The sequence below is a fragment of the Ascidiella aspersa genome, chromosome 1 (assembly GCF_963924565.1).
Source record: "Ascidiella aspersa chromosome 1, kaAscAspe10.2, whole genome shotgun sequence".
Classification (NCBI taxonomy): Eukaryota; Metazoa; Chordata; class Ascidiacea; order Phlebobranchia; family Ascidiidae; genus Ascidiella; species Ascidiella aspersa.
The window spans coordinates 20566783-20592497 of record NC_139447.1 but is presented as its reverse complement, the minus strand read 5'-3'; the positions used below and the strand labels follow the sequence as shown (position 1 = coordinate 20592497).

Genomic DNA, 25715 nt, shown 5'->3' with positions numbered 1-25715 from the left:
ATTAAATCTGAGTAATCTAAGATACACAAATCAACCAGTTACGTACAAAAAAAAAAAACTTGCACTGTTATTCATGAATAATAATATTTGTCATAAATTCTGCGTATGTTGTTAAAATGCTGATATTTATTTAAAAATAACTAGGCTACACTGGGCAGCTTAAGTGGAATTACTTGCAGGCTTCACTCGAAAATTTTGTTGTAAACCGTTAGTTCCAAATATCTAGGTGTGTGTCTCTGCAATCAAAATTATTTGACTAAACCTAATAACAGCCACAGAGGCAGAGCTACCTAAACCACTTTAAACCTTATCTATCATCAGCGGGGCGATTGTTTTTTGAGCTAAAAAAATGAGAAAGTTTGACCTAATATTCTTTTGACGAAAATGTGACCTATTAGAAATACATTGATTTAAACGACAAATTGTTGTTTGAAGTACTGCATTAGTGCCTTGGCGTCGTCACCCACACATTTTTGATGTTTTACTGACTACCTGTCAAACACAAATCAATTATTTTTTCGGGTTATGCAAAACTCATGAAAATGCTTCCAAGGTTGATATTTTTGTCGATTTAAAAAAACAAACAACTATATAAATGCCAAAGAAAACAAGAAATGCCGTACTTATTTGTCCATATCAGAGATAAAAACTATGCACAGCAAAAACGAAGTTCGAGCTAAACCTAATGTGACTAGGCCTGGGTGGTTAATTATGTCGGCTCGCGTATACCGTATATTGCTCTAATGAAGATAAAATGTTGTTATATATCACTCGAAACTATTTTTTTATAAAATTTCAACTGAACGTCAATTTAAAAAAACTAACTATTTATTTCTTTTAATTTTGTAAACGATTTATGTGCAGTTTTAATCGATTTTGATTAGAATAAATTTTGACAAAATTTTGACTTTTTTTTTTAAGTCAAAAAATAATCGCCTTAATCATCAGTAATAAGCTAAACCATAAAAAGCCACCAAAAATCTGCAGCCAGGCACTTTCCAAAAAAAACAATGAAGAAAATGGCCAATCTAGTCACCTTGGGCCAGAAGTTGCTCTTTTTTAAATAACTTGTGGTCGGTAACTATAATATTCAAAGTTCTAGCAGCAGTTTTTTTATCAAAAACAACGCTTGCTATCTTTATAAAGTTTGGTGGGATTACAGTGGGGAATTTTTATACTTGTTTAATCCTGTCCTTAAAATGCAGATTGTTGCGCTAACTAGACGATTTCAAGTTATTTCCTTTTCCAAATGATATGGTTGGCAAATGTCAAATCCATCATGTTTAGGTAATATATGTTCATAAATAGTCGGAAAACGATGTTACTAACACCTTTCTCCAGAAGCCGTAATGCTAATCTTACGCACTTTTGGTCCTCTCCAAGATGACGGACGCGCTTTCTAACTGACTTCAATTGTCAGGTAGATACTTAAACGTCCATTGTGAGGTTCAAAATCCAAGAATTATTGAAAAAAAACTTTACCTTTAATTACAAGAGAAGCTGTTTGAATTTTGTAATAGCCTAATTGTTGCACCTCAAGTGTGAATACATAAACTACATAATTAGCCTACTTAGAATTGCTAGTTAGGCTATCGACTACCGTACTTGAATTTAAAAAATAAAGAAGGGAAGACACAATAAAACCTATAGGCCTATAACAACACTAGCCACAGGGTAAGCTAATCATCTATAACGCCTGGTTATTCCGATATAGCCTACCACTTATTAAAAACTAGTACGCAATATCATCTATGATGGAATAAAACCTAAACTAATTAGAATAAAAACAAACCCTGTGATAAAACTAAAAAGGCAGCTTCAGTCTTAGTTAAATGTAAGTCTTATAACGACTTAGTAAGCTGTAGGCCAGTGGTTCTCAACCTTTTATGCTTAAGTCGTGGCCTCCTTTGATAGGTTCTCCCTAGTGGCCCCTTGCTTATAAAAATACCTAGCACTGTATTTACGTGTTTTCACTAGTTTTACTTCCTCACGTTAGTAACAAATACAGCCATTAAACTAATGGGATGGTTTCCACCACTAGGGGTTGCGCGGACCGACTCAGATGAAGTCGCATTTTTCACAATGGCGATAGGTCTGCGACTGGCACTATTTGTTCGATAATTCCGTTAGTAAGGCCGTTTGCGACATTTTGACCGTTTTAACTTTTAAGTTTATCCCTGTAGTCACTATCAGACCATTTTTTTTAATTTTATCGCAAAGACAAGTATGTGAATATTGCTTTTTCCAGTCATCAAACTGTTCTGGCAAAAAATTGTTGTAATTTACGCCTTTTCCATTCCCCAAATCAAAGACTGGATTGTTATTTAAGTTAGTTCACGATTTTAGCTTGTTGTCACACTCAGAAAATCTTTCTCGAGAAATTTGGTTGTCAAGGTGGCTGTGGTATGTTTTGGGGTAAGCATCTAGTCATTGATCCAGTAGTGCATTGAACGGCGCTGGTCTAGAATCTTACCACAACGTTTAAATAATTATTTAGCAATGCACAATATTTGGGTCAGGGTGTTGGTTAGCGTTTGGGTGAGTCAAGTGTTATTATTTAACACTATTACTTGACCCACCCAAACCCAAAAGCTAACCCAAATAATGTTCGTTGTAGTAGGATTCTAGACGAGCGCCCATTGAACTTACATGCATTTACCAAGTGAAAGGGTTTACCAAAATAAAGTTAGATATATTGGTCAATTTTTACTAATGTTGTTTATAATTTTCTGAAGTTAGTGAGAATTTTGTGTAAACTTCTAGAAAATACTTGTTTGGTAATATTAAACCTGCTATGCATTCTCTCCCTAGGTTAACAATTTATGGAACTAAAGAAACTGGTACTGGAATACAATTTAAGCAGATGCTGCTTTCCAAGTGAGTTAACAGGTAAAAGTTTATTTTCTACCTGTAGTGCTCGCTGATTAAATTAGTTTGTTATATGCAGTTTTTATTAAGTTGTGAGATTCTTTAACAGTGTTTAATTTAGTTGAAATAAATAATAATCTATAATTCAAAAAATACACTTGTTTAGTTGCTATACTGTTGTATTTGTAGCAAATAATCATTATCTTATAAAAATTATTTATACCTTTTTTATAGGTTTGGAATCAAAACAGACAAATCTGGAAATATAATTTCTACGAGGAAAAATTCAAACAAGCCTGCATTAAAAAAACACTTTTAATCATGTTCTTGATGTCATATACAACAGTTCACACCTAACATAAAGTCAACACTTTTGCTTGTTTGAAACAAAATTATACAGTTGATCAAAACGCTGCGAATTAAATTGATGCTTTGCAATCCTGAAGTACGCAAAACCAGAAGTAAAAAAAATTTTACTAAATTTCATATTAAAATCAGTACAATATTAATCTAGAGATTTGACTACTATTTGAAGAATGATAAGATTCATTTGTGACTTGTTTGTAACATTGGAAACTAACAAACTTCTTTCATTGTTCTGGCGTTTTTCCACAAATATACGGTTTCTTTGTCAAGATGCAAGATTTCAGATCTGTAGCTAAAATATTCTTTGGAATTCAGCAAGTGCCTGATTTTTCAGCCAAAGGCACAAGCTTGCATGATAGTGTCTGCTCTAGGGCTCCAGTATTTATTCAACTTTTGTAAAACCACATGGGGTCACATAATATTTACAAAATTACACCTATTTTAAAACAGTATAACAGTACAAATAGTTAGTTGTTTTAAAAGGATGTGGATCACTCGAATATTTTCCTAAAATGTGAGGTATCTTGTATTAAGAGGTGTTAAATTAATGTTGAGTACAAAAGAAATATCTGGTGAAAATTTTAAGTTAATGCACAAGCAATACAATGTCGTTTAGCATCCTACACAAAAGATATATTTTCGAATTAAAATGACTGTGAAAAAGTGTGAATGAAACAACTTGCAAAATGCAAAGTTATAGGTTAAAAAACAGCAGTACCACAAAAAACTACAGTATTTCCTCATAAAAATGCTTATTTCAGCTTTGTTCGCAACTAGCTGGCCTTAAATATTTTAATTATATTTTATTTATAATTTAAAGTTGACGCAAATGCTTCCTGGTTTTAACCGGAACCCTATTTTAAGTACAAAACTAAAGTTGTAACAGTACATGTTTAAGGACTTCTCGCTACCAGTATTTGAAGAAATTGCGAATAAAGACTGATTATAGATATTAATTAAAGTTAACTTAAAACGAATAATTAGCTTCACAATAGATTCTACAAAAACAAAGCGCGAAGACACGTAATTGAAAACAACGAATAACTATTGTAAAAGATAGGCGCTCGCAACTGTTCATCTGACTCACGCAACGCCGCTAGTGGTGTAAACCATCCCATTCCAACAAATAAATGCACTTTACTTTATAATAATTTAACAAACCGGTTATTTTACTTTAAATTAATTTAGTTGGTATTCATTGCAAAGTTCATTCCTGTACTCCGTCAAGGTATTTTATTCAGGTCTGTTTTGCATTGAGCTAAGCTAATGGCATAGTCATACGTCAAGATGATTTGTGGATTTCGTTTTATGCACGCAAGATCAGAAAATTCAACTTTCGCAGAAATAGTTGCGAATTAAACGCATATTACGACGACCTTCTTTCTGACTAGCGAGTACAAATCTCGAACAGACATAAAAAAATGAATAAAGCTGCCACATGATAAATACTTTTGTTATCATGTGGCAGCTTTATTGCAGTCGTAAAAGTGAAAGTCTGTGTTTTGTAACGCCTGACGTTTTCACGCCAATAGAAGGTTTGTACTTTTTCGCGACATGCTACCCATATAACCTACTCTCAGCAAGAATTCTAGAAAGTTTAACTGGCGAGTAAGAAACTGCAAAGTTGAATCAAAAGGTATTTCTACAAAGAGTTTACAATATGGTTTCCAATCTAGAGTAACGATTCCAGAATATCGAACTCTTATACGTTTTGCCACTTAAAGAAGTTGTTTAAATTAAAGTGCATAACTACACGAAAACTAAATAAGAACATAAAATATATAGAAACACCAGGTTGTTGCCAACACTTTGTCCATATAGTCAGTGTAATAAAAACAATGTTTTGTTTTGACCTTAAGTAACCCGGTAGCGAACTTTGCGCGATTTACGATTAAATGTTTGTTTTGCAACTTAACGCCCTTTAAAGAGGAAATATATGTACATGGCTTACACGTTGATTTCTCGCCCTACAGCATTTGACAAACACTTAATGATTAGGGCGATAAGGCGAAGATTATAAGCCAGTTAGCCGCCCTAAAAAACGCTAACGCGGCATATTTAGAACCATTTGAAGCAGCACAGTAATTGTTTCGCAACAGCGATAGGCGGCGTTAATCCAAACTTTCCGCGATAAAACAAATAAAATATATCGGTTCCATTACCCTGACGACAGAAGATTTGTAATACCATGCCTTTTCTATTATGCCCGTGTCCCCCGAGGGGGGCCGAGGGCCACGGTTGAGAAGCCCTTCTGTAGGCTATATATTGACTTTCAGCCAATTCGCAAAGACCTCTTTGCATGAACAAATTAAGTAAGCTAGCGCGCTGGTCTGGCACACTTAAATTGACGCACGGCGACGTCGCCTCGCTTGACTGTTTTTTGTTGTGATAGACGGCGCTAAACCTAGCACGCTCGTAAGAGATAGGTTAACCGCTTTTCTTTATCTTGCGTTGGCGTTTACTTTGCGAGTTTTGTTAAAATTAGAATTCATTACATCTGCTTATATAGCTATCTTTTAAATATATTTTGACCAATATTTTAAAATAGGTATATCGGACTCCAGCCATAAGACCAAGAAAAGAACAACACCAACGTCAGAATAAAACACACTTCGGAATAAGACCAAAATAGGACTAATACCTAATGGTCGTAGTACCGATTTCAGTAGTTTTATCAGATTAGATTTAAAGAGATTGATCCTCAGTGAGATTTCTCCAATGTTTGAGAAATTTGCCTAAGCAAACCGAAGATTCGACACATATTATTTAAATTCTAACATAATAAAGCTAATATACAAATTGTTGTTTAATATTAAAAGTCTATGGTAATTATGTTTATTCTACAACGTTTCGGCAACCTTTTCAAGTCGCCTTCTTTAGGGTGAATGACGTCGAAGGGAGTAGCGGGGTTGCCAGCGAAAATTTATAGAAAACCTTAGATTTTAATTTTCACAAACCTACATTTTGCAGGATAAACCTAGAATAAATTTTTATTCATTTATCTCAAAGTACTTCCTGTTTGCCACCTTCATAATTCTATGACGAACTTACATCATTTATTCGTCATCACTGGCTTTATATGTAGAATGATTAGATTCATTAAAAATCACACAACCCAAGTTTTTGTTAACAAATTTTTCATCTTCTAACCATACATATTTTAATAATTGGATATATTATGTGCGTTTTTTCTTTAAATAAACTTTTTCAGTTGAGGGCCATATGGTTGTTTTACGAAACTAATTTTGACTAAAAAAAAAAGATAAAAATATTTTTAACGCAGATCGAGTAGCTGTATCTTAGCCTTGGAATATGGCAGATAGACGGGGAAAATAGTTAAATAACCCCCGAAAAACATCTCTAAAATGCTGCTAGCTTCTAAAAAGTGTCCTGTATAGGTAAAGAAAATAACAGTGTTTGAAAAAAGCTCACTTTATTTCTGAATTTGCAACCCTCCAGCTACCTTCAAAACTGTAGAATGCCGGACTACATCAATGTTTAGTACGAGCATTTTACCATTTTTACGACCGTGAAATACAATTTTAACGTAAAAAATAATAGAAATGTTTTCACGTGTATTTACATGTCCATGAATATCTAATATTATAATTGTTTTGGATGCAAAGCTGTTGTAAAACAATTGATTTTCGTTAATTTAAAAAAAAAAAAATTGAAACCTAAATAAACTTAGTCGGTATTCCAATCTAATTCCCACCTACATATTTAGTTTGCTAAAATATCGTTTACATTATTATTTTAATGTAGGCCTAATTCTTAAAACAGAAATTAAACTCTTGATTATAAGCTCTATAGCCTCTAATGTTCTCTATAGCCTCTAATATTCAAAAACTATATTCAAAATATAAGAGCCAATGTATTTGACAGTCAGTGTGAAGCTTGTGGTTACTTTTGTCGCGACAACTCATAAATGCGTGGAAGATATTTGAAAAGAGCACAGCGAATTTTATTCTCCACGTTCAATCTGTTTTTTCTGTTTGTTTTCATTTGCAAATGAGTTAATAAACCTGATTCACATATATAAGTGGAGAAACGGTAGGATACTTCGAATAGCTCTCTCAGCCACTTTGGGATAGCAATTACACATCATTTGCCAAAATTCAGTAATGGATTTTTCCCGGATTAAATCTCTTGCGCAAGAATCCGATTTGAGTTCTAAAAACTCATCATGCAATTTATCAAAATTTATGTGAATGAATTTCGTATTAAATCAAGCTCATCGTCATCAATTTTAGGAAAATATCAAATAAATTCCGATTCCAATGCTGTCAGATGTTGCAAAATCAAATCGTTTTCCAAATCCGGAAACTTGTTCTTTCCCATCAACAACCAGAACTGATGAACCTTCTTAAAACGTTGCAACATTGTTCATTCTAACTTTTCTCTTTCAATTATCGAGCTTGCTGGTAATTGGAAACGCTTCCAAACCATCTTTAATAGTATTATATTGGTGCTTTCTCTTGCATCTTTAGAATCCGTTTATTCAATTGAATAAACATATCAACACAATAAGCAATACATCTAATCCGGACTCCAGCCATAAGACCGAGATTAGAACAAAACCAACGTCAGAATAAAACAAAATTCGGAATAAGGCCATAAAAGGACTAATACTTAATGGTATTAGTACCGTCTAAATCGGAAAATTCCTAAATCCGTCGGAATAAGACCTAAAAAGTCAAAATCAGGCCTAAACAATACTTTAACTAACCCCAAACCCCACCGCTAAGTGTATCACTAACTCCCCTAATAATTTCGACACTAACCCATGTTCTAACCCCACCCATTACCCACCAATAACCCCAAACAGGACCAAAAATCCGGTGCCAAAACAGCGGCACCCTGACGGCGCCGGAAAGCTCTTAAGCTATACTGGATTTTACTGCGTATTTGGGATTATTTTTACGTTAGTCCTAACACTACAGTTTTATAGATGTTTCTGCTTTAGGTATTGTTGCTTTTTAGATTTTATTGTGTGTTCCCGGTATATCGACACATTACTTAATGGGTGTTGATAATATTATTTGCAGAAAAGAATAATCGTAATATTAAGACAGTTATCGTTTCCACACAATTTAAATTAGGTTTAGAGAAAATAGTACTGCATATTAAGTATCCTTAGGGACGTGATTACAAAAATAGACATATCAAAAATTGATGACGAATAGGGATGTCCAAAGAAGAATATCGAATCCTTGGATTTGAATCCAGATGGGATTCGAATCCAATTCTGCCGTTTATTTCGGGTAATTGGAACCGATATAATTTAATGTTTTATCGCGGATTGTTGCGCCTAATTGCACAAACGCGTGTGTTAAGTTGGCCTGTCGCTGCGGCGACCAATTTACAGTGCTTGCTTTAAATGTAACCTTTTTCCAGGCAACCAATTACCGCGTCTCGCGATAACGTTCGTCTAATAATTAAGTGTCAATCAAGCGTTATTGGGCGAGCGATCAACGTGTAATGTCTGGTGTGGAGTTCGCAATTTCCCTAAATGCGTTAAGTTTCAAAAGTATAACATTACGTTGTAAAACGTGCTGGCCGTCCACAAAATGCGCTAAAGGGTTACTTAAGGTCAACTTTAGGCCAATATTCAGCGAGGTTATGCAGTTATGCACAGTGTAATTGTCAAGAATTCGTTAAGTCAATAGTAACTTTGTATTCTTTGCAGTACCGGTACATTGTTTGACTGCATTACAGATCACGTTAGTAAAAAAATAAGCCCTAAGACCCAACAATGCTTGAAAAAACAGGACCGAATTGCTTAAGACTTCTGTGTGCAGTGTTGCATTGTACTCACTATTGGCAAAAATATAAGTTTTGGCAACAACCTGGACATTTGACATATTACAGTGTACACAACTGCTTCAAATGACAGTTGTTAAGAATGTTAAACATATGGGAGATTTTTTTTTAGTATAATGTACACATGTTAGAAAATTGTTTGGGCGATTTATTGCTGTAATTGTGGGCCCTGTAGGGCAGGGGTCCGCAAATACGGGGTCGCGACCCCAATTTGGGTCGCGGGACCATTCAGTTTGGGTCGCGAAAGCCTTAATAATAGAGGCCTATATTTTAAGTTTTCGAATTGTTTCCATTAGTACACTGAATTGTATACAAGAGAGCCGTCTTACTTTGAGCGCGACTAAAATTGTCACGCGAAATCATAGACACTTTAAATAGAAGGACTGGTATCTTCTATGCTCGGTATCTGAAACTTGGGTCCCAGCCAAGTTGTAACTTGGGTCCCACCATAATTTGTGTCAAATACATGGTAGAACCTTCATTCTGGTGACTCTTGGGGGGTTTTGAAGGGTGAGGAATTACTTTTTCATACTTTTAACCTTCTACGAGGTCATATGAAGGTCATTTAAAGGTCAAATCACATAAAAATAGCGCAAAATCACTCAAAATATTGCATATTTTCTCAAGCAACTGAAACACACAGTATGTTACCCTGTGACTGAATTAAAAAAAATTTATACATGGACAGTTTAGCCTGGATAGTTCAACAGAAATATATCTTAGACGAACAACTTAGTTAATTATGAAATAACACAATTGAAAGTTAATTTTTCTACAATATATATTTAACATTTTTAGGTAAAAATTCCTAGGACAATGTTATTTCAAGGGACTCAGCATAATGAAATTTGTAGAAATGAGTAATCAAACTACTTGTTGGCATTCTAAAGATACTTGTTCAGTTTTTAGTAGAGGGTTTTTCTTTTCTTCTTAAACAGCCGAGTTGTCTTTCTTTGTCACTGTTGTCAAGCACAAATGCTTTTAAAAGAATGTTTGATAAAGTAAGACATGCTCCTTGAATTACAACCATTGGAATATCGATAAGAAGCAAAGCATGGCGATGAGCTCGGCAGCAATGCAAGTTGCACTTACTAAGCAGTTTATAGGCTGAGTGTACGAAATGCACTGTTCAGAGTAGAGGTACAGTTAGTCCACCTCTATTTAAGTTTGTGAGAAACTCCGAATTAATCCGATGGTCGTCGTCATTTTCAGTTTCGATACGCAAGATATTAGCTCGATATTTATGTTCCAAATATCCAGCTACAAAAATACATTTATGTTTGACACTGTCATTAGATTGCACTAGGTCTTCAGTGTCAGCAATGGTGATGTAAAATTGATCATCATCAATGCAAATGTTAGAGGTGCAAGGCGCATCATGAGACTCGCACGGAGTTGACTCATATTTGAAAAACGCATGGAGGTTTTTGGTTTTTGCAGCTGTCTTGATCTACAATTTCACCATAGAAATTACTTCCATTTCGTTGTCTAGCTTGACCAAAGAACTTTTCAAGGGCCTCACCAGCAAACACACCAGGTAGAACGTAGATGAAGTTGTGTTGAGTCAGTAGCAACTCTGCGGCCTCGACGGCTCTTGGAGACAGTACAAATGCTTCTGCAGTTTGATTGATAAGCTTCTGCGTCCGACACCGACCACCTGGCCATGCATGAGAGGCTATAATGTCACAAGTTTCATTAAGTTTCTTGAAACTAGTGCAGTTCTTGCTCCATGGTTAACCACAGTCATCACGCATGTTAATACCGGAATATCGACCCGCTTCATTGTACAGTGCTTCTATGTCCTTCCATCGTGCAATATACGTGTTTCCATCTTTTGTGAAAGAAAGTTCCTTAACATGCACCGTTATCAAGTTAATTCTTATGTTTTTAAAAGAATAAACGTACGGTATAGTCAAAAACGAGGAAAGCATAATAATTTATAGCGTCAATGAAGACTGTACCAGGGCCATGTAATTTACCATTACCTGCAACATTTGAATTACAATTATCACCTATACAAAAAATGATACTACCACTTTCCGCTACTAGAGCTTCCAGGATTTTCTTGAGTTGATCTGAATTAGGTTTTTATCAGGGTCGTCCCAAATTTTCAACTTAGGGAATTCCCCTATCTTCCGTCTGACGTTCATGAATAATGACGTCATAAAACAGTGACAGTATGACGTCATAGAATGGTGGTTGCAAGACGTCACAAAAAAACTTATCAGAAACAGCCAAAGAACGACCAGCAAAAGCGAACCTTTAGACGCAAAGCGAACACGTGCGTCGTCGACAATCCTGTCAGGCACCAGCTGCGAAATCACAGTGTGCAATCGTTAACTTCAAGCGAAAAAAGAAACGAAGACCGTGAAATATGTGTGATTAATTGTGGTAGAAACATACATAATTCGACTATCAGCAGCGTAGTTTCCTAAGTTCCATGAACGGAACTCGCGCTAAATTACAAGCACGTCTTTCGCCACCTGCAAGGGGCAAGAGCCCCAACCCCCCCTGGTACGCCGCTGGGGGCAACGGATAATAAAGTATAATATATTTAACCTTCATAATAAATACATATCACACTTACAAATATTACTAATAATCGCATTTTGAAATTCCAGGGGCGGCAAGTGCCCCCCTGTGCGGGCGCCCATGTTTAACAGCATAATGCGAGTAGTCTGTTCATGTTATTGGCGACGTTCAGATGAGATAATAACATAAAATATTGGGATCATATCTATTTAAGTTGTCTATGATTGGGACCCCAGTTTCGTAACCCGAGAGTGCGAGTTACTAGTCCTTCTATTTAAGGTGTCTATGCGCGAAATATATACACTAAGCCCCGTAAAAAGTCGTGAGTGTTCATTCGATCCAGGTGATGGCAAAGAGCGCTTGCAATCTAACACTGTTTTGGCCATTACCACTTCAAACTGATCTGCTTACCGCAATCTGGGTTTACTTCTTGGTATATGTTTTTAAAAAACTCTCTTTCATTTTTTATCCCGTTTCTGTAACCAAAGCGTCGTAAGCACGTTGTTCTCTTCGTTACATAAGTCTTAAAACAGAGGTCGGCAACCTTCGGCCCGCAGGCCGGATCCGGCCTTCCAGTGAAAATCATCCTGCCCGCAAACTCTTTCACAAACTGTACACAAAGCCAGCATGCTTAATATTTTTAACTGTTTTAACTATACGAAATTGTACAAAATTTTTCCCCGCGCGCATCGAATTTGACTTTGAATTACATTTGTCTTCTCAGACCAAAGGTGACGTGCGCATGACAACTATAAGTAGGACATTTTTCGTAGCATGAAACCCTCTGAAATCATTTTTTTCCAAATTAATTCGCTGATGTAATATTTAATGATAAACATTCACAAAAATAGCATAAGAAATATGTATTTTATTTCGTGTGTGGAAAATGCGTCACGTCTCCTTGTAAATTTAAAGTTTTACCAATTTAAACATTTTTTTTTCGCGCTACGCCCGTTGTTTCCTTGTTGTAGTATAACTAGACTCATTTTCACTGCATCAAACATTTGGGTTTGTCCCTGATTAAGAGTTATTATATCAAAGTGCCACACGTTTTTATAGAAAAATGTTAGCGGAAATTTAATACGGCCCGCCAAGAACTTGCTGAGTTTAGTCTGGTCCGCGACTTGGTAAAGGTTGTCGACCTCTGTCTTAAAATTTATATTGCCCTCTGAAAAATCCTTAGATGCGAGCCTTATAATGTTGAGTTTCCTAAAACGATTGCGATGAGACGTCGGGCATTTGTAGTGATTCGAGCCGAAAAATCATTACACGCCTTGCCAGTAATGATTGCACCAAGAAAGCACAATAGCGGACGCGGGTTGAAGGGGTTATGGCGGGGAATTGGTGGGGCTAAATCATATTTGTCATCCGAATGAGACATCAAAAGTAGTAAAACTCGACGCTTCTTTTCAGTTGTGTTACAGAACCCTTTCTCTTTAAAAACGCATAACATATCTTAATGAATTATAGAAACACAATAAATTACTGTGTTTTTGTAGCAAAGCTATTTTATTAAAAACATTCGAAGTAATTGGGTAGCGAGACCTCGGTACTAGTTATTTTGGGTCGCGCCAAAAAGTATTTGCGGACCCCTGCTGTAGGGTAGATTAAGAATAATCCCTTCCCCAAACAAAATCGAGGTTAAATAATTTAATAAAATTTACTAGGATTCGCTGTTCTGGATTCGTTATTCTAGATTCGAAACCTATTATTCTAGAATACCTTGGGATTCTACTTTGAACATCCCTAATGACGAATTGGTGCCTAGAAGTTCACGATTACCATGGATTAAACTTCACGGTGTTTCCGCCATTTTTACTTGACGCGCGTAATTTGTTTCCTGTAGATCAGTGATTCTCAACCGCGGCTCTCAACTGTACATTGTGCGGCTCTCTAACCGAGTGAAAAAATAGTTAGAAGTAGCAGAATTGCAACAAAGTAAGTAAGAGGAATCAAGAATTAATGAATTGTATCAGCAAGGATCCCGAGTACGAAGTACTAATGTTACCGGGTACTTCCATCCGGCTCTTTAAAATAATTTTGTGGTTTGTTACGTCACAATATATTTAGTCCTGATCGACAAGCTATGGCATTGGCAAACACTGTTAATTAGTTAGCCTAGGCTAGCGTAATGTATATTTGATGTTTTCTTGTTGATTTCTTAATATTTTTTAATTATATGCCTATACTGTTGTTTTCTATGCGGCTCCTTGCAAACATTAGGTTTGAAATGCGGCTCTTGCTCTAAAAAAGGTTGAGAATCACTGCTGTAGATTGTAGATCCATCCGTTTTCCCGCGCTTTCTGACAAGAGTATGCTAACACGCGCAGGGCTTAATGAAACAAACAGCTGGTTTACAATTCTTTGGGACTCGGTATTTCAACGTTCAAAAGGCATAACTTGCAAGGAACCATTATGTTTTGTTAAACTATGGGTACGTTGTTGTGCCATGCATATCAATTTACCAAATGAATGTCGCGTAGTTTCTACAAATGGCCACTCCAAGGTGTCTGCGATAAGGTGCACATTTCGCGTCATTTGTAGCTGGTGACTATATCTAAAAAATCTTGAGTATATAAGAATATGGATGACGTAATTAAAACGTCTTATAAGATTTTCCGGGAAGGTGTTTTGGGAGTTCTTACACCTATTCCATGATGATTCAGCATACAACCTCTGTTGCAAGTTGTTTTAACTTTGTTTACTGACCTAGATATGCAGATTTGAACATGCTATATGAAAAATAATTAGCTTTGAGAAGCTAAAAAGAATTAAGTAAAACTTAATCACTGCAACAACACACATCAAGGTTTGTGATGTGTTTTAATTTAAACCATCACACAAATTGTACTAATTAAATTAAAAGTTAACTCTATATTGAAGTTCAATTTTGTGGCCAATAAATTGTTTAAGCAATTGGTACATAAAAGAAAAACAAAAATGCCTTTCTAGTGCCTATTGCTTGTTGATGGTTTTCATACTTTTTTAGTTTAGGCAATTTACAGGTGATGCGTACACCAACACAGATTGCTACTTTATATTGAATATATTTATTCAATTTTGTTCCCCAGGACAGAAGATCCAGTACTGCTACACTCATGACAGCAACATCACAGCAAATTGTGTCCTAAATTAACTTTGGAGCACCACCCAAAACAGCAACCGCTTATCCAAGGTCATGACTGCTCTTGCCACAATTTCTGCTTCCTTTAGACAGCAAACTGCTTACCAGCTTACTTGTGCCTTTGAAATAACATTTGTCTAATAAACCTTAGGAAGTAACACTTTACTAAAAGGTAAACCAAGATTATTATTTCAAACATATCAGAAAATTCTACAATCTTCAGCATAACAAAACATTTTATAAAGCAATAAATGTCAGTTTTTAACCAAACGCAAAAAATCAAGTTAAACCATTTGGTACTACAACAAATGCATTATGGTTGACATATACAAAGATTCATTTTTTTAATTTTAATATATTACTAGCTGATAAAAATTACCATGTAATTTATTATTGCAGACAGTGTTCATCTGATTTGTTCAGACTACAGATTGTATTTTCTTGCTTTATTCTAATCACCACTAGCAGGAGTTTTAGAGTGAGATCTGGAATGAGAACTCTGGTATGACTTGGAGCGACTGAAACAAAGTTTATGTTATTCATATATTAAGTAGTTTTACAATAGTTGTTTTGCAACAATCCACAGTTACCTCCTGTGGCGAGTAGGTGAGCTGCTGTTTCTTTTACTGCGATTTCTTGACCTGCTTCTAGATCGAGAATAACTGCGGCTTGAGTATCTTTTTCCACGTGATCGAGAACGTGATCTTGAAGAGCTTCTGCGCCTTTCGTAAGAACGGGACCTGAGCATTTATTATAATTTAAAATTGGCCTAATAACAAAATAAATTTTTAAATGTGAATAATGTAATAAATATGACTAATTTTCACACGTTTTTTTCAAATAAAACATCGTTTTGTTTGAGCTTGTACATATGTTTTACCCATAATCTATTATTTGGTTAAGCATATTGCTGCAATTAATGCTAGTTTTTCCAGTATTGTGTTATTAATGCATGACAGTTAATCCAGATCCATGCTTGATATTGGCCAGTTGACCTTTAAAACAACACTAAGAATACACATTGGCCCATAAAACAAAATTGAATCAACATTTTTTGGAAACAGTATTTTATATGTTGGTAGAAGTAAAAATCTTGTGGATATTTAAAAAAGAATATTGGATCCTTAGAGATAGGTAATTTGCTTTGAGAATCAAGATGTATTGGGGAAGCACTCAGAGTGGCTAACATGTGCATTGCATAATCAAGGTTTGCAATTTCTTAAATGTGTTAAGTTACAAAAGTAGCAATCTATCATTCTACTTAAGGCCAATATTCAACGAGGTTATGCATAGCGCAAGCGGAAAAGTAATCCTAACAGTTTATTGGCAGTACAATGAGTATATTATTTGTTAATTGCAAAGTATTTGTTAATTGTTGTTTTGTCACTTATGTGTACATTTATAGTTAATTCTCCTTAAAAATAGAAGGTCAGTAATTTAGTTTAAAAAATATGCTAGGATTTAATATTCTGGATTACATTCATGATTTGAAACCTATAATTCTAAAATACCTTGAGATTCCACTTTCAACATCCCTAGCCGACATTTTTGGTAAACCATTTATCAACTTCTATGAATTAGGACACAAGTCATGAATGACGCAAATTTTTATTCCTGGTTAACTACAACATGTAGGCCGGAATCCAGTATATGTTAATTCTACTGGCCAATGGAGATGAAGTGCGGTTGAAACATTAATTTGATATAGGGTTTGTTTTAAGTACAATCGAAATATCGTTAATTGGATGTAGGTTTGTTTAATGTAGAATCCCAAGGTATTCTAGAATAATAAGTTTCGAATCTAAAATAATGAACCAGAATATTGAATTCTAGTTCATTTTTAATTAATTACATGTAAACAAAATTGCAAAAGTTTTAGTGGTATAAAAGGTGTTGTGTTTTGCTAAACAAAAATACAAAAAAAATTTCTGAAGTGTCCTTACTTTTGAAGATATGTCACTTTTTCATTTTCAATAATAATACATATTCACAGCGTTTTTCTGTATTGAGCGTACAAACATGATGACACTAAGAAGCAGTACGCATCAAGTAGCCTACTTATACATTATGTAAGATACAAACATTTGTTAATTTTATATTTTTCATTCCTGAAAAATATTCTTCAGAAGTGGTTATGTTTTTCGTATTCCTTCATCAGATTGTTCACCAAAAGTATGTAGTTATTGCTTAGTTTATTACCACAAAAGTTTTAATCTACTTCTTGAAATTCCTTTCATGCTCTTGCTTCTTTTGCAGTCATTTTATCTTTAAGTTCTTTACAGTGACCAAAGCATAGGTTGAATTTGTGGCCCAGTAAAAATTCCAGCTTTTTTCTTAGCATTTGACAAAAAAGGAAACATGGCTGAAATATGCTAAAAAACATGTCCAATTTTATTCATGGCTTTAACAAACTGAACAAGGCCAAGCTTTATGTGCAAAAAGGAGGCATTAGGATGTTTTCCTGAATCCACCAAAGGATCATGCTTTATGTTTGGTGGGCCAGGAACAAAGGACGTTCACTCTGGCCAATCTTTTTGAGAGTAGCGTTCACTGTCAGCCCTAAAGTCTCATAAACAAAGAAAACAAGAATGTTTTGTATAACCTACTTGCAAACCTATAAAGAACCCAATCATTTTAAAACCTCCACATAGCTGCCAGTTGTAATTGGGTAAAGTTAATACTATCAATAAAAAATTTAACATTTTTGTAATCTTCTTTCATTTGGACAGAATGGCAGATGGGTATAGAATACTTGTTTCCATTATGAAGGAGGACACATTTCAAACCTCTGGAAGAACTATCTATAAATAGACGCCACTCGCTTGGAACACAAGCAATTCCTATTTCTTCAAAAAAGGTTATCAACGTTGCTGCAGAAACAAAGAGAACCCGCCACAGAAAAATTTCTTGAAAATCATTCCCGCCCTTTTCTTGCTGAAGAACATTGACACGATGAATCTAATAAGTTCCATTCGTTTAACCTTGAATTCAGCAGTTCCGCATTTGAGTTAGTAAGCCCCATGTCTCTGACTAAATCATTCTGTTCTTGCTGGCTTGGAAAGTGTGGTTCTTTGTTTGTATGACATTATATTGAAATCCTCATCAGTGTATTTTTCTCTTCAGACCCTGCTGAATCTTCTGGACCTGTTTTGCCTGGTGGTTTGGGGAGTGGCAACTCACTGTTATGCGGTACAGGTTTAATAGAAGATAGTATAAAACAGGGGTTCCCAACCTGTGGTACGCGTACCACTAATGGTCCGTTTTTTCAGGTGGTACGCGAGTAGCTTCCTTTTTTTCACAAAAACCTGGATTGACAACTTTATATTTTGTTGATCTGTTTTTTTTACCAAAAAAATTATCTAAAGCCTATTAATTGTTACGTAACTATTCCTGTTGCTTGGTACCATTACGATCTTCAAAAGTCAGGTCATATCAAGTGTCGACAAGGAGCACAGTTGCTTTGTACTCGTACAATGCTGTTGAACAGTGAGCGTTAATTATGTCAAACTATTGCTCTTGATAGATATCATCTACTGATTTATAGCTTAATTTACAAAGATCATTGAATAATGCTAGTTGTCAGCTAAAAATAGGCAAAAATATGATTCGATCAAAATAGTTGTTCTACAACGTTCTTAACCGTGGGCGTCAAGCAAGATCTAAGGGGAGGCAAGCTATATTCTAATATTTAACTTTTTATAATGATTTTATCAGTATGTTGCTTTAGTTACTAAATCTGCTTGTATGCTGTCTTATACATAACATCAAAATTACACATAAAAAAAGTAACTGAAAGAAACACGATCATAATTTAGCCATTTGCGAACTTTGGGGCTGTGTTTATTCAGAACAATATGATATGGTTAAAGAAGATCTCAAAGTTGTGCACCATGTCACCCTCTTCACAAACTGTGTTTTGCCAATTTTAACAACAAAACTACAAACAATTTTGCGCTTTGCGCATCACTGATTAGGGGAAACTCATTGCGCCAATTTGTAATGTTATTTGCAGTATATACTATAATATAGCCTTTGCATTGTGTGCCATCACCCCTTTTAAAACACGATTAACGCAATGTTTCAATTTTTTTTTTACATGTTTGTTAAAATTAGCTCGATGAAAACCAATATATCGAGCACAAGCAGCTTTCGTGTGTCTTGAAAATTAAGGTTTAGCCAATAAAAAACAAATAAACACAATTTCTTTCACGCTTCACATTACAAATTTCCTTTAATTTGTTGTTTAATATCTAAGGGGGGCGCAAGGCACAGAACAATTACCAAAGGCGGGCGCGGTAGAAAAAAGGTGAAGAACCACTGTTATACAAGAAGTGGTACGCGTGGCGTTAGAAAATGTCCCAAGTGGTAAGGGATTGGAAAAAGGTTGGGAATCCCTGGTATAGAAGGATATGCAATGTCATGTGGGGTTTTTAGTTCTTCTAAATCTTGAAATATCAACCACACAGATATAACAGTCATCTATGGGAATGGAGTTATTTGCTTTTATTGAATTAGGGATATTTATCTATAACAAACATTGTCGCTTTCTGAGCCTATCTTCAGTGGACCCAACAAAATTGCAAGTATAAAACAACATTTTATTCCACATTTCTGTAGTCTATTTTATTTTTTGCTTTACATATTCAAGACATGATGCATTTAGTTGTTCTTTGCTGGTCAATCGATAAATTCTTCCAGTGGCTGTTGATGGATGAACTTTAGTCAAAATGTTGTCACGGGGAACAACAAGTTCATCTTTGAATGTTTAAAAGATCTGAAATGTCCGGCTGGATGTAGAGAAGTAACCAAACACTTCATCTGATTCCTTTAATTGGTTCAAAATGCAGGAAAACCATCAATGGTTGTTGTATTTGTAATTAACAAACTCCCTTATCTCATCCCAGTGTAATAGTTGTTTGTGATGCATGTCACAAATCAGGACCTTCTGATAATCTAAATATGCAAAATGTTCAGACACCTTGATATACGTCTAGCAAGATTCCTCTGGAATAAAGCAGTGGTACTTTTAGGTTCCACAAATTGGAATATCTGATTTGAATCTCATCGTAAGAAATGCACATTCTTCTTTGGACTTCCTTTTCCAATACAAATAAAAAGTTAATAATGCTGATATTTGATGTGACTCAATTATATAGCTCTTTTGGGGTTTGTATACGATATTATCCAATTATCTGCAAACTTGCTCGAGCAGCCAATCTTTTTGCAGTTCCAGTACACAAACCGTTGCATGGTCCTTTGCCATGTGAAGTTGCAAAAAATGCCATCCAGCATATAAATCAACAGCTTGTTGACCAGGGGCGTAGCGTGGGGGGGGGGGGGGTATCTAGGAGTCTTGACACCCCTCTTTTGAAATCTCAGTAAAAAATGGTCACAAAACCAAAAGCGTGATTGCTGCGATGTTACATTGGAAACATTGCGCCTGGCATTAAAACACGTCGGTCGTCATTGCCTATTGCCGCCACCGCCTAATCACCGCTCGTCATCGTTGTTTTTAGCTTTTCGCCTGTCACCGACTCAAACTGTAATCCTAAGCAGGCCTGATAACGAATACATATTTTATTGGTAAAACGAACGGACTACTCAACGACGTAGAAAAAAACAGGTGTGTAAGCTAAAGCAATGTGCATTTTAAAGAAAATCAATTTATTCTTCTCGATTTTTTATATGAACTCCTGTATAATATTATCCACGGAGTAGTTAAGACCCCGGTGTACATTCATTAACGCTAAGCCGGTCAAGCGCTCTTAGCCGCAGGTCACTCTATTGAATGTTTTTATTAGACTTAAAGTCATCGCAGTTGTAACAGGCAGAGTCATTACACGCTTTTACAATCGGCAAAATCAAACTACAAATCACTAAATTTGTTGGTAAGCATCGTTAATTTTGCTGACAATGAAGTGCAACAGTTTGTGATTGATCTGTCACAGAGGCCATTCTGACACCACAATACCATAGTTTTTCACGCACAATTGAAATCATGTGACATTCAGACATCGAACAGACAATTTTAAACAGCTGTGGATCCTAATAATCGCCGTTTTCAGCAGCTATAATACACAAAACGTAAAAATTATTTGGGCTCCGCCTGTACCTGCTAGGGGTGTTTATACCATACCATGAGACCCCTTCGTTATTTGGGTTGCATTGCTGATCATTACTGGCGTATTCATGGGGGTCGGACCTCCCTTTTTGTAAATGCTAATATTGTTTGTTGTTCGTTTTTGTCAGGGTTTTCAAAATGTCCGAAGCGGCAATGTTTTTTAATGTAATTACGTCATGGCCTTAAGCTAATGCAAAACCAATGTTTTGTCGACCATAAACGTAGGATTTTTTTTCTCTTTCGTTAATCATTAAGGTTGGATTAGCAAGTGCGTATTCCACAATTGAAAACGCTACGACAAATCTTCTTTAATTTTTTCTTGCTAAAAACGTTGAATTAGGCAGCTAATGTTCCTCGCAGTTCGCTGTCTGCCATTAACATCAGCTTGTATTTTCCTGACTTTGCACACAGCTCGATGCAGATGTTGCGCTAATCGTGGCATAATGCCACCCGGGAAAAACAATCTTCATTTAGTTTTGCTTGTAATTTAGAGTAGTCCCGTATACGAAACTTAGGACACTGCGCTGCTGATATTTGAATTATGATTCTACCAAAATAAATCACACATATTTCACAATCTTGGTTTAGTTTTTCGCTTGAAGTTACTGATTGGTTTCACAGCTGGCGCCTAGAAGAAGCCCCTGCACCCACACATTCTATATATCGCTCTATTTCTATTATTCAATAGCAAAAATAAAAGAAATGTACATGTTGAAATAAATATTTTTTGATTTGTTCAACAAACTTCTATGCAGGCATCTGGACTAATGGCCACGAAAATTTCTAACCTTCTTGCAACTTCCAAAAATTTAAATATATATATCATCTAACTAATGAGTAATGAGAAAGTATGGATGTTTAAATTAAAAATATATTGTTTCTTATATAAACACCTTCTTCTACGACGACCATGTGAAGGGGGTCCAGTATGTCGTCTTCCGCCATAATCACGCACAGGTTCATTTGGCCGACCATACCTAGCCATGGCTACTCTCAACTCCCGACCATCCAACATTTTTCCATCCATACTATCCATAGCATCTTCTGCATCCCGTTTGTCATAAAATCTTACAAAAGCAAACCCTCTACTTTCTTTGGAATATCTGTAAAAATATTTTGTTATACCATTTTTAATGTGAATTAGTGAATTGATTTAGCTCGAATCATTTACAACATTTTTTTAGAAACAAACCATGTTTAATGAGATTCCAAATTTCCACAATATAAAATAAGTATTTGTTTGCAGTCAAAGCATAAAGGTTATAAAATAAGTAAAAAAATTAGATACACCATGCATGTTTTGCAAGTAATTTGTCTTACCGGTCACGTGGAATATACACATCTCCAACATCCCCATATTTTTCAAAAGCTCTCTTTAAACCTTCTGGTGTAGTTCGGTATGTAAGGTTATCCACTTTTAAAGACACCATTGTATCCACACCAGGTGGAGGTCTTGCACCACGTGACATGCTTAGTTCAAATTATTTTTATGCTTTTTTGTGAAGAAATATATAAAAAAAAAAATTATATAGTGCTGAAAAAATTGAGATATTGGTGGAAATACAAATTCTAAAAAATCCAATTATTCTAATATTTAAATAACTTAAACATTCAAACACTAATTTAAATTACCATGTCTTACAACACCTCAAACCATAGGTCAAAATGTGTGCACCATAGTAATGCATTGTTGACCAAAAGAGTTAATAAAGACAGATAGTCAACCCAAAATGTAAGCTAAGATGGACAATAAACTGTAGGTTCCTTATACTGACAACATAAGTAAGATGTTTTAAACAGAACATCAACTTGTATTTTCTTGTTAAAAAACCAGGTATATGAGTATGACATTCGCATGGGCATAACGAGGATGTACTAGGCCAGGGATGGCGAACCACTGACCCACCACAGATTTTTAATGACCCACTTGTCTCTCTACAACTTGCTTATTACAATTAATGACTCGAGTTATAAGATCGAAATAAGACCAACATAGGACTAGTACCTAATAGTCGTAATACCGTCTAAATCAGAAGAAGGTATAAACCGGTCGGAATAAGTCCTAAATGACCAGAATCAGGCCTATAAAACATTTACCTAACCCCAAACCCCACCCCTAAGTACATCACTAACTCCCCTAATAATTTAAACCCTAACCCATTTTCTAACCCCACCTATTACCCACCAATAAACCCCTCACAGGGTCAGAAAATCAGAGGGAAAACAGCGGAAAAATTAGACACCAAAACGTTCGATACCAAACCCATGGCCCCCGATCTTCCAATACCCTCTTTCTACAGTCCCATGTGTTATTTAGGCCCGATTCTGAACAATTTAAGACTTATTCCGACAGATGTATGTCTTATTAGACAGTAAGTTCTTATTCTGTTGTGGGTATAACTGGTATTTTGCTTTATTAAATCATTGGTGTTATTACTAAGGTGTTATTGATTTTCTGCTTTAGGTATTGTTGCTTTTTAGGTCTTATTGTGTGTTCCCAAATTAGATTAAAAATTTACAATCAATATATTCCCTTGGATTTTGTTAAGAAAAGTAAATTGCAAATTTAACAAGGATTGGATGCCCATGTAGCCTACTTTTTCACTTACTTAAGTCGGCAAGAAAGCAGTATGTTTGCTGTGCAATGGAAGTGTTGCCATGTTTAAAGAGTACAACATTAGCCGCCATTATGCGACAAAACATATAGGCTATGGCAGTACAATTAATATATCGATCAGGAATCCGGCCCGCCTAGTACTTCATTTCCCATATCAGGCCCGCCGACTTGAGAAGTTACCCACCCCTGCTCCAGAAATACCGAAATGTTATAAATCATTTCCAGGAAACGGTAAATGTAAAAAATAAGAACTCCGGTAATCCAATAAAAAATGCTGCGGCATTTGTGAACTATTTAATGCTAGGTTCTTAGGGGAATCCGAATTTGAAAATCGTTCAAACACCTTAAATTACCAATCAAGACAATAAAACTTATAACGAAGTTTCGCACAAAATTAGCATGTAATTGTATATATGACCCACTTTCGCATTTTGTAAGAATTAAGGTCGTGTTTGTGACCCTCGTGATAAAAAGGTTAGAGCCATCCCTTTTATAGGCCGTGCTGTTCCATCTAATCTAAGCCTTAAACTATATTTTGGGCTATTTTAATTAGGTAAATGCAAAAAAATGTTTGCCCTTCGCACAAACTTTGGCATTTTTTTGCTATGATTTTGTCTCTGTTTTAAGCAAATCTATTCAGCCCAAAACCACTAATTATACTATGGCATGTTGCACTTGACTGTCTGACTCGAACCTCGGTAAGTAATTTCTATTACATTTGATTATAAATATCATTATTTCAAGCAATATATATCAAAAATTGCTGCTAATTTAACCAAAGGTTTTGCGCTGCATATTTGCTCACAAGTTTCCTCAAAATCAGATAGTCTATGTAACAGTGTTAGGGTAAGCAGACATGTGTATAAATTTCTTGAAGTCACAAAAACTTTGTGCCTTTGTTAACAGCCTTGTTTATCACCCTAACATGGCATACATTTTCTTATGGCAAACACACAATTTAACTTTAGGGACGCGACCAAAAAACGAAGAATTTAGGCCAAAAATGGTCGTCACCAGAAGGCTGGCAAGATTCTGCCAGCCTGTTAACATCATATTCCTGCTAGACAAACGTATTGCAAAAAGACTTTGCATTATAAAAATTTGCAATGTAGCCTTCTGTCATTTACTCTTCAAAGAATGCGGAGATAAAATTAGGGGAAAGTAAGAATATGTTCAAATGAAAGAATTTGCCTGATCAAATGGTGACATAAACAATTTTGGGTTGCTTCAATAAAAGACAAATTACGTACCAAACTTAGAAAACCTAAATCAGCTTGTATCTAAGATTTGTTTCAAATAGCATATTGCTGCTTGTAGCAGAATCTATTTATCATAAAACAACAAAACAAGCTGGATTAGGTTTACTTTTTTCCTTTTTTATCTAGAACATATGTGTATCAGAATTTTAATTTAATGTTGATGAGAAACTGTGTTAAAAAAAACTAGTGAATCTAAAAGTGTTTTCTAATTGGTCAGAATATTTCATCAACAATATAGTTAGAGAAAATACTCAAATACGTACCTTAAACACCCCAGGGTAAAATACATTTTTTGCAAGGGTAAACCCACAGATAAGTAAATGACGAAAATGTGGTTTATTTCATATTGTTGTTTGTAGGCATTGCCTAGACCAGTGGCGTGCAACCTGCGGCCCGCGGAACCAATATGTGTGGCCCGCGGCGCGCTTTGGCTTTTGGCCTGCAACACAAAACATTCGTTCACTGTTTTAGGTAACTGTTAAAATATTAAAACTTTCTGACTGTTCCCAAGTTTAGGTCACCCTTTATTAGCATGTAAATGTTTAGTTTATTAGGGTGCCCATAGTATGAGGTATAGTAAGCGATTTACCTTAAATTACCGCCAACGGTCATTTTGAACGTAAAGCAAATTCTAATTCTGCGACAATTAAATTCGCCTTAACGATAGCCTTTTGTTGTGCTATTGTTTCAAAAAACAACCAAAATTAGATAGTTGACAGAAGTAGAAAGCGAAAGTAATTCCAAACTAATGTGACCAGTTAACAAACTGAAACTACAAAAATGTGTTTTGGATGCTGTTGTGTAAAGTTTACAAGTCTGCACTGAGCGGTGAGCGCTGCAATTTTTTTTGTTCTTGAAACACTTTTCAATAGCTACTTGTGGTCCATGTAGCAAAAGCATAATAAAAATGGCTGTTTGATCTTTTCACTCATTTGAAATTTAATTGATTTTTCAAGTATTCATGTGAGTGTAAAAAAAAATTCTCTCTGCGCAGCTAAAAAGTAG

General features: G+C 35.4%; 1 protein-coding gene and 1 pseudogene across 2 annotated transcripts; both read right to left on the bottom strand.

Moving 5' to 3' along the window:
• Positions 1–9955: 9955 nt before the first annotated feature.
• LOC146168222 (uncharacterized) lies at positions 9956–10988 on the bottom strand (annotated as a pseudogene).
• A 3481-nt stretch (positions 10989–14469) lies between these two features.
• On the bottom strand, positions 14470–22390 carry LOC146168221 (serine/arginine-rich splicing factor 2-like). 2 transcript variants are annotated; one of them, XR_014495154.1, is made up of 5 exons: positions 22155–22390; positions 21728–21937; positions 15304–15453; positions 15093–15231; positions 14470–14832 (listed from the first exon to the last, which is right to left on the bottom strand). XR_014495154.1 is itself a non-coding variant. In XM_083388907.1 (4 exons), exons 1-4 carry the CDS (start codon positions 22301–22303, stop codon positions 15165–15167), a joined length of 576 nt encoding a protein of 191 aa, XP_083245033.1. In that variant the 5' UTR covers positions 22304–22390; the 3' UTR covers positions 14881–15164. The 2 variants fall into 2 exon arrangements, 1 of the variants encoding a protein (XP_083245033.1); XM_083388907.1 differs by lacking the exon at positions 14470–14832 and having other exon boundaries at positions 14881–15231.
• Positions 22391–25715: the final 3325 nt, after the last annotated feature.

Excerpts from the sequence above, each read along its gene's own strand:
- LOC146168221 (XM_083388907.1), bottom strand. The coding sequence starts at position 22,303 with ATGTCACGTGGTGCAAGACCTCCACCTGGTGTGGATACAATGGTGTCT. Across the intron at positions 15,454-21,727 it reads CATGGTCGTCGTAGAAGAAG|GTCCCGTTCTTACGAAAGGC; the intron begins GTGTTTATATAA and ends ATAAATGCTCAG. Across the intron at positions 15,232-15,303 it reads TCACCTACTCGCCACAGGAG|TCGCTCCAAGTCATACCAGA; the intron begins GTAACTGTGGAT and ends ACTTTGTTTCAG.